This window comes from Ruditapes philippinarum, unplaced genomic scaffold, assembly GCF_026571515.1.
Source record: "Ruditapes philippinarum isolate M1 unplaced genomic scaffold, ASM2657151v2 ctg22822_1_1_1_1, whole genome shotgun sequence".
NCBI lineage: Eukaryota > Metazoa > Mollusca > Bivalvia > Venerida > Veneridae > Ruditapes > Ruditapes philippinarum.
This window is the reverse complement of record NW_026857082.1, coordinates 1-10,472: the sequence shown is the minus strand read 5'-3', so window position 1 is coordinate 10,472 and position 10,472 is coordinate 1. Positions and strand designations below refer to the sequence as shown.

Genomic DNA, 10,472 nt, shown 5'->3' with positions numbered 1-10,472 from the left:
AAATTTAGGCCAGTGGATGAGGTTATTTACTTAAATCACTTGCCTCTTCGAGCCCTTTCATATTACAAAGCTATCCAGCTAGCATAAGGAAAGATGATGGTTACACTCAGAGGCACTTATAACCCAACACTCACATTTTTCCGTATAACTTGGTTATTTGTGAACGGATTTTGTTGAAATATACAAAATTCAACATATACTTATTTCCTAAAATTTTATTTTTAATTCATTAACAAGAAAATAGAGAAAATAACAAAACAAATATGTAACTGCAAAATGAAAAATCACAAAATGACTGTAAATATCGTAACACAATGAAAAGTCTCTAAATCCAACTGATTCAGTTCTAATTCTTTCTGTGTCATCCCATGGCTATAATAAAGTGTTAACACCTGTCTCATGGTTATGACTTAGTGAAGGCTTGGGGAATATTTCTCCATTCTTGAATAAGGGCTTCCTCAAGTTCCAGCAACTCCTGCATTCCAAGTCACCAGATCTAAAAATCACACTTGTCGGCTAAATTAAACAGGCGTGTGAAAAAGCGGCCAAAAGCTCCTCGCAATTTGCTGGAACACGAGCAAGCCCTTTTTTAGGAAGTGAGAACTTTGAGGCAGAGGTGTTTACTTTGTTATAGCCAATTGGGAGGACATACAAAGTGTTAGAACTGGTAAACATACAGATTTAATGGGATTCAGAGACTGTTCATTATGTTACGATTTTTACAGTCATTCTGTGATTTTTCATTTTACAGTAGCCTATTTGTTTTGCTATTTTTTCTATTTTCTTATCAATGAATTGTAAATATAATTCCAAGTAGTAAGTATGATATGTTGAATTTTGCAAAGTCCAAATTTGAACAAAATCCGTTCACAAATAACCTATTAATACAGAAAAATGTCAGTGTAGGGTTATAAGTGCCTCTAAGTGTATTCTTGTCAGCTGTTACTTTAAAGAATACATAGAAGAGCCCCGGATGTCTCCCTTCACCATTGCCCTTTGAACTTTACAGTGTTAGTTAAAAAAAATAAAAATTTAATGTATGAAAACATTTAATTGACAAGGCAATGGTGACTATCAAAGTTCTAGACATCTACTTCATAAACTTCTATTAGAAGAATTGTAAATTCAAATACATTTACATGTATATCTTTTCATTGTAATCAAGACAATTTACATCTGTAATCATTTTAAAGGTTCATGGTGGCACAACAAACAAAGATATCATTAAGAAAGTGAGAGATGCTGAACAAATAGCCAAGAGGAACAAAGAAAACTATGGGAACCATGTGTACACTGTTTTATTCTTTGATGAAGCAAACACAACTGAAGCTATTGGACTTATTAAAGAAATAATGTGTGACAAAAGTATGGAAGGAAAAAAACTGAAATTATGTGAAAACCTGAAAATGGTGGCAGCTTGTAACCCATATAGAACGTAAGATATTTATTTTAAAGTTGGCATTCTTCTCTTTTATTTTTTGCTCAAAGTAACTTTAAAATATATGTATATATGTAACTTTGCAGACAAAATAATATAGATATTTTTACTGTTAAAATATGAATTGAAATATTTCATGATGTTCATCAGTTGCTATTAATTTTAATTGATGAAAATGTGGATAATATAACTCGGTAATGTCAAAGTACATGTACCTTAATATGGATATAAGATAACTATGAATTTTAGTACATATGACATAATTTTGTCCCATTTTATTTTGCTTTTAGACATTCAGAAGAGCTAATAAAAAAGTTAGAGCAGGCAGGACTTGGTTACCATGTAGATGCTGATGAAACAACAGACAGACTGGGGCGGGTACCAATGAGACGTCTTGTGTACAGGGTCCAGCCTCTACCACAAAGTTTACTGCCTCTAGTATGGGACTTTGGTCAGCTGAACACACAAGTGGAAGATCTATATATCAGGCAGATGGTCAGAAGATATGTAAGTTGATGTTTGATTACTTAACAATTACTTTTTAGCTCACCTGTCACAAAGTGACATGGTGAGCTTTTGTGATCGCTTTTCGTCCGACGTCCATAAACTTTTACTTTAAACAACATCTCCACATAAACCGCTGAGCCAATTTCATTCAAACTTCACAGGAATGTTCTTTTGGTGATCATCTTTAAAAATTATTCAAAGAATTTATTTCCATGCAGTACTCTGGTTGCCATGGCAACCAAAAAAAACCAACTTCTTTTGACAAACTCAAAGAGCTTTCAAGAGCTTAGATATTAAGCATGAAACATCTTCTGGTGAATTTCTACAAAGTTTGTACAAATAAAAGCCCTGGGGTAAAAATTGGCCCCGCCCCGGGGGTACTGGTTTTCCTTATATGTCTATTGTAAAAACTTTAAAAATCTTCTTTTAAATAACCCATAGAGCTAGAGCTTAGATATTAAATATGAAACATCTTCTAGTGAGTGTCTACCAAATTAATTCAAATAAAAGCCCCAGGGTTAAATTAGCCCCAGGGGTCTGATTTTCCTTACATGTCTATAATAAAAACTTCAAAAAGCTTCTTTAAAAAAACCCAAAGAGCAAGAGCTTAGATATTAAGCATGAAACATCTTCAAATGGGTGTCTACAAAGTTTGTTCAAATAAAAGCCCTAGGGTCAAAATTAGCCCCGCCCCAGGGGGTCATTGATTTTCCTTATATATATATATATATATAGTTAAAACTAAAGACTCTTCTTGTGAAAATCCAAAAGAGCTAGAGCTTAGATATTTTGCATAAAACATCTTCTAGTTGATGTCTACCATGTTGTTCAAATGAAAGCCCTAGGGTCAAAATTGGCGGGCTCCAGGGGTCATTGAATGATTTTCCTTATATGTTCTGTAAATCCTGTATTTTTTCGCAATGTTTTGATTTTCACTTATTATTTCTTCTGCGGTCAAAGGGGCTCCACTTAAACCTTTTGACCTATTTCTCTGGTGAGCGATCCAGGGCCCTCTTGTATCATTTTTATAGAACTTTTAACGAGGTTTTCCAACAGAAAATCTTGTTACTAGGTTGGTGGATATCAGCAAACTTCAAGGTGTCTGGAGGTTAATACCATATATCTTGAAGAATTTTTATCCAAATATTCTCAGCTTATCTTTATCAAGTGCCCTGAACTTTATTGACTGGACTTTTTGATTCAGTCATTATTGGTATGAAAGCTGGTTTTCAGGTAATTTCCATAACTTATTTGCACATTACAATTTCTAAGTTAAATCTAGCAACATAACAATGGTATTTGATAAGTTTTTCTTGGAATATTTGATAAGCTTGCAGTTGTTTAACCTTTACCCTGATAGACATGAAGTAATTAGCGTTTGTAACCTGTATAGAGCCAGGCCAGCTTGTACATCAGTGCAGTCTGACCAGGTTCTTTATTATTATCTAACCAACTTCAGAATTTTATATTTTAATGTCCTCATATGTATACTTGATAATGGACAGTTCTAGAAATTTAATTTAACAGTTCCTTTTAAGATATCCAGCAGTTTATGGGAAAAGGAAGAAATCAAAGTATTTGAGTAAGAAAATGAATGGGAATATATCTTTATTGTAGATACGTGAAGGCAAACTACCTAGTATTGGAGGTCTGATAGAAGTTGTCAGTGCAATCCTAACTTCCTCACAAGACTACATGAGGGAACAAAAGGTAAAATGATTTGAGAATAACTTTTGATAAATATCTCTATTTTAATTCAAGTACAGGTAATTGACTGTTGCTCCAAAAGAAACATAAATGTTTTCTCTTTCTTCAGTCAAGTCATTGTTAGTGTAGTAGATAACATTTTCTGGCTGGTGAAAATATGAGGAATTTTATCATGTTTCATGAAAATATAATCCATATTTCACTCAAAAGAAAAGAATATCATCTTATGGTTGATTTTAAGTTTATGCACAGCAGCCATTAGGAGACAATGTCCTTAGTGTTTCAATTAGAATTAACTTTAGAGTTATTTACAACTATCTTGCAGGATGAATGTAGTTTTGTGTCACTTCGAGATGTTGACAGAGTGTTGACTGTAATGAGCTGGTTTTACCAACAGAGTCAAGAGCAGAGAACTCTGTATGACCTAATGGACGAGAAACTATATGGTGAGGAGGAATTCACGTCTGATGATGATGATGATGATGATGAGGAGGAGGAGAATGAACAGATGATTAGAGATGATGGAGGGGTAAGAATGATAAGTCTGTTACTATGGTTACCATATAAAAGATATGGAGACTCACAGAAGCGGACTTATGTTACATGTATAAGGTGGTGGAAATATCCTCCTAGTAAAGAGCTGTCTTGAAAATTTTTATTGCCCATAATTAGTATTCAAAGACTTAAAGTTATGGATACAGGAATTAAAGGCAGGTTAAAAAGACTTGAATGTTTACTTGAATTTTAAATACATCTATCATTAGCATGTTCTGTACATCCTGTTTAGTTGTTCTGTTCAGATAACATGAAATAACAGAAATTCATTACTGATAATATAACATTAAATTTGTTAGGATGTTAATATAATGTATTATTTGGTTGCTAATGTATTGTTAAGATATTATTGTGGCTTTTCTGAAGGCCTACAATAAATTAATTGTTTTACAGGGCGACAGAGTTGATGATATTACCCGTTCTCTTATACTAGCACTTGGTGTATGCTATCATGCCTGTCTGAAAACTAGGCCGCAGTATCGTGCACACATTGCACCAAGATTCCGTGCACCTTGTCATCTTCCAGGTGGTGCGGATCAAATACAGGAAGAGATTGAAAAGTATGTTGATTAAAAACATTTATTAGCTTGTTAAGTTTTGGCAATATAATATATTATTAAACTTCTTACTCAATCAGTTATTTGTTAATCATTAATGTTTAAATCAATGAGTAGAGTAAGATAATATTGCATGAATACTGTTCTTTTACATGACCATCCAATTTAATTTCATAAATTGGACACTTCCTATATTTGACACTGCAGTATCCCAATATATCCTATATTGGATAGTTGAATATACATGACCTTTTAAATATATAATGGTAAGATGGAGAAAACAGTGTCTGAAGTGATGTTGGTACTAAACCTTGAAAGTGTCTTGCAAAAGCTAAATGTAAAGAGGGGAAAAAAAGAATGAGTATGTGTCTCCCGAACATAATTTAAATATAGTTTATATATTAAGGTTATTTAACATTGTTCTGTACAATATCTGATATATTTGTGCTGGTAAACATTGATCTGTACAATATCTGATATGTATGTATTTGTATCATTGCTCAGTACAATATCTGATATATTTGTATCATTGATATGTACAAAATCTGATGTACATGTATTTGTATTATTGATCTGTACAATATCTGATAAAATTGTATCATTGATCTGTACAATATCTGATATATTTGTATCATTAATCTGTACAATGTCTGATATAATTCAGTCTGTGCGAAAGTCCGTCAGTCCTCGGTCCTGGCTGAATAAAAATCATGCGGTCCGAGAAAAATTCCTTTCCGTCAGTCCTCGTGTCCGAATAAAATTTCAAAAAGTTAAAAATATCAATAACCTGATTGATAACAAGTTCCCGGTGATGCAAAGAATTTATTAAAGAAGATATTGACCAACCTTAGATCTCTATTTTGAACATGTCAAATAAATACCAGTCAACTCTGTCCTTCAAAAAGTTTCATCAACAACGGTAAATTTTTGCCGTAAATTACAGATTTTGAAAATTTTGTTTTATGATGCCTGTTTTGAAATAGCTGATGAGTAACAATCTTAAAAAATAATCAAAAAATATTTAATCTAATATGATCAAAATCAAACAACAAGTAGAATTGTGAATGTTTCTGCAGGAAACGGACAAAATTTCAATTGTCACATATTTTCCCGATGCCGCTTTTATAATTAAAAAAATCGTTACTACAAGGAAACTTTGTTTTGTTAAAATGTGTGTAATAACACTTAAATGTAGTTTAAGAATTAATATTACTAAAGATATTGTTCAATTTAGTTGAGATGGAAGTATTTACCAGTATGTGTTTGTCACATACAATGAATATTTTCTTATGGGAGGGGGTTGTGTGGAGTGATTCTGGAAGGAAACAGCATAATGGTCTGATGACGTAGGGATTTTGAAATTATATTTCAAATCTTTTCAATCAATTTTATGGTACAGTGTTTTCCATTTGGGACATACTACCATTTTCCTGAATAAGCTTTTTCTCTGTTCAAACTCCAACTCTCCAACCCCTAGCTTACTCTGCTAATATACATCATATTTGTCAACTGCATAAGTGCAGCAAAGATGGCTTAACATATTCAACGTGCTCTGTGCTCCTACTTTTCTGTGCTTGGGAGTCCAAGGACTCCTACTTTGAAAATCCTAGTGAGAACACTGCTTTAGTTATTTCAATTGGTCAGCATCTTATGTTTCTATATTGATGGTCACACTAATTTAAAGAAAGACAATCATTTTTACATTCAACCGAGTTTTTATAAAATAATGCTTGAAATGTCTGGGCCGGAAAAATATCATCCGGGCCGGAAATAAACCTAAGGGTCTCAGTCCTTGTGGCCTGAAAAAAAAAATGACTTTCACATAGACTGATAATTGTATCATGAATATGTACAATGTCTGATGTAATTGTATCATTGATCTGTATATCTGATATTTGTATCATTGATCTGTACAATATCTGATATATTTGTACTGGTAAACGGCTTATCTGTACAATATATGATATATTTGTACTAGTTATCAGCTTACCTGTACAATATATGATATATTTGTATTGGTAAACAGCTTATATGTACCATATATGATATATTTGTACTGGTAAACAGCTTATCTGTACAATATATGATATATTTGTACTGGTAAACTGATATATTTGTACAGGTAAATAGCTTATCTGTATAATATATGATATATTTGTGCTGGTAAACAGCTTATCTGTACAATATATGATATATGTGTACTGGTAAACAGCTTATTTGTACAATATCTGATATATTTGTACTGGTAAACAGCTTATCTGTACAATATATGATATACATATGTATTTGTATTGTAAACAGCTCATATGTACAATATCTGATATATTTGTGCTGTTAAACCTCTTATCTGTACAATATCTTATATATATTTGTACTGGTACACAGCTTATCTGTGCAATATCTAATATACATGTATATTTGTATTGGTAAACAGCTTATCTGTACAATATCTGATATATCTATATTTGTAAACAGCTTATCTGTACAATATCTGATATATTTGTATTGGTAAACAGCTTATGCAATTATTTTTGACATGCTGAGGGGCTTCACTTCAGGTATGGCTTAATAATAACATTGTGTGTGAATCCAAGTATATTCCCTAAACTATACAATTTGAGATAACTTTGATACCTTATTGTTTGTTTCTAGGTGTCAAGAAGTTTTCTTAGACCATGTTCATCTGGAGAAGAATATAGCACGTAACATGGCACTGAGAGAGAATGTTTTCATGATGGTTGTATGTATAGAACTACGTATCCCATTGTTCCTTGTTGGTAAACCTGGAAGTTCTAAATCCCTCTCCAAAACCATTGTATCTGATGCTATGCAGGGAAATGCTGCAAGAAAAGAGCTTTTTAGAGAATTGAAACAGGTAATTAATTTCTTTGTAGATTTTCTTCCACTAATATCTAAACTCTGTCAGTAGACCTCTGCTGATTGAGAAAAATTTTTGATAAGGAAAACTTGTACACTGTAGGTCTATTTCATAATCAGAAAAAGTATGGAATGAATTCTCAAACGTAAAATTTTAATGTAGGTAATAAGAGTTAAAATGAAGGTATGTTTACCCTCTCCTCTTTATCTTAGTGTTTGATGTGTTATTCTAAGTAATTTTATTTTTCAGGCCCAGATGGTGTCATTCCAGTGTAGTCCCCTGGCCACACCAGATGGTATAGTTGGTACATTTAGACAATGTGCACAGTTCCAGAAAGACAAAGATTTGGATACATTTGTCTCTATTGTTGTCCTTGATGAAGTAGGATTGGCTGAAGACAGTCCAAGAATGCCACTGAAGGTAATATTCAGTATAAGATTTGGCTTGGCTTCATTGCAAAGTGCACTATTCTTGTAAAGGTCTAATTACATACATTAATACTGTACATAGTTACATAGTTATTTGTTAATATGAAGTAAATTTATGCTCCAATGAAAACTGTATGACAATGTGTTAGATACTAATTTGTTTTACATTTGTATAATTTAATCCTTGTCTATAAAAGAAACCCAGGTCAAGACACAAATTTTGATATACCGGGTAAGTTGGTATTGTCTTATATACATTGTACAAATATTTGTACATAAACTTTTATCTTATTTAAATCACTTTACTTTTGCTTAGGTTTCAGCTTTTAGAATGTGTACACTTTCTTTTCAGACCCTTCATCCTCTTTTAGAAGATGGTTGCCAAGGTGATGAAAAACCAGAAAAATATAAAAAGGTTTGAATACTGCCTTATGTCATTATGCCATTATGCCTTATGTATTATAACATTAATTTTATTTGGTCTGTGATTCAGTTTGTAAAATATATTAAAACAGTGAGTTACATATGAGGTATGATCAAAAAGTTCTCGGCCCAATATACTTCTAGCCATTTTATTATCAACCACATAAAAACATGAGGCACAGTAAAGCAAAGATTCCAAATTGCCTCAATAGTTCTGTAACTCTAAAAATATTAAACATACACCTTAAACTTACTAAAATACATACACAGCCAACAGGAAGTTACGAGGATTTAAAAGTTCTTGGCCTGATGTACTTCTGATAGTCAGAGAACCCAACTAATGCTCTTACTTTTCAATATAATCATCCTCTACATCAATGCACTGTGCCCAGCTGTGCTTTACCGAAAGTACATCAGGCCAAGAACTTGATCAATCCTCGTAACTTCCTGTTGGCTGTGTATGTATTTTAGTAAGTTTAAGGTGTATGTTTAATATTTTTAGAGTAACAACTTACAGAACTATTGAGGCAATTTGGAATCTTTGCTTTACTGTGCCTCATGTTTTTATGTGGTTAATAATAAAAACCAAGTGTAAATTTTTTGAAAACAATAGATTGTTAAGATTTTTCTTCATTGATGGTCTTACCATTATTTAATCTTTATACCAGTGACTCATTTTACAAACTTATTATGAAAGTATTTCATTATACGTAAGTTAGTTGACAGTCTCTTTTGTTATATAACAGGTGGCATTTATTGGTATATCAAACTGGGCGTTGGATCCTGCCAAGATGAACAGAGGAATTCTAGTACAGAGAGAAGTACCTGATCAAGAAGAACTCATAAACAGTGCCATGTATGTCAATTTTAGCTCGACTTTTTATTGAAAAAAAAAATAGAGGTATTGTTACAGTCTTGTCATTGTTGCCAATGCCGTTGACGTTGTTGTCAGTAAACTTGTACCTTGATCATAACATTTTAAGTTCTTGGTGTTTTGTCTTCCTACTTGGCCACAACAACCATTGGGACAAGACCTTTCAGTAGACCGGATTACGTACCTTGACCTTCATTCATAATGACCTTGACTTTCAAGTTCAAATGTCTAAATTATGCTTGCTTTTTGCTATTAGTGACTTTTGAATGGATTGTCTTCAAACTTGGATAAACCTTCAAGTTATCTAGACAGACCTAGACCTTTACTTTATAAATGACATTGATCTTGAAGATCAAATTATTGAAATTTTCATTTTTTTGCTGTAACTGACTATGACTTTGTTATTTAAAAATGATTTAAAGTCATATTAATACACAACATCTTTCTATTTTTATACCCCCGCACAACGAAGTTGTAAGGGGGGTATACTGGAATCAGCTTGTCCGTCCGGACGTCTGGCCTTCCGTCGGTTTTTCCTTGTTCGCCCAATAACTTAAGATTCCTTTGACCCACAATATTCAAATTTTTTGCATAGAGTTTACTTATGATTAATAGATCACCCCTATTGATTTTGAAGACACTGGGTCAAAGGTCAAGGTCACAGGGGGCTTTGAGTAAAAAAAGCTTGTCCGCTCAATTATTTAAGATTCCTTTTACCAACAGTCTTCATATTTGGCATGGAGGTTGGTCATGATAAGTAGGTGACCCCTATTGATTTTAAGGTCACTGGGTCAAAGGTCAAGGTCACATGGACTTTGACTTCATAAAGTTTGTCTGCCCAATAACTTAAGATTCCTTTGACCCACAGTCTTCATATTTGGCATGGAGGTTGATCATGACCATAAGGTGACCCCTATTGATTTTGAGGTCACTGGGTCAAAGGTCAAGGTCACAGGGACCTTGACTTAAAGCTTTCCCCTCAATTGCTTAAGAATGCCTGTCCTCAGTGTATTGATTTTGACATTTTCACATTTGAAGCATGTAGAATACATAACTTAGCAATGCTATGGCTTAGTAACCTCAGATTTGGCAGGGAGGTTGTCCA

At 33.0% G+C, this 10,472-nt stretch overlaps 1 protein-coding gene across 1 annotated transcript; it reads left to right on the top strand.

Moving 5' to 3' along the window:
• Nucleotides 1-1,165: 1,165 nt before the first annotated feature.
• LOC132748705 (E3 ubiquitin-protein ligase rnf213-alpha-like) lies at nucleotides 1,166-9,348 on the top strand (the record flags this gene model as incomplete). Its single annotated transcript, XM_060738319.1, is given in 9 exon segments — nucleotides 1,166-1,435; nucleotides 1,729-1,945; nucleotides 3,563-3,655; nucleotides 3,978-4,181; nucleotides 4,601-4,767; nucleotides 7,417-7,639; nucleotides 7,892-8,062; nucleotides 8,423-8,485; nucleotides 9,240-9,348. Coding segments are annotated over 9 exon segments (1,517 nt in total), but the record flags the coding sequence as incomplete, so codon positions are not given.
• Between the last annotated feature and the right edge of the window lie 1,124 nt (nucleotides 9,349-10,472).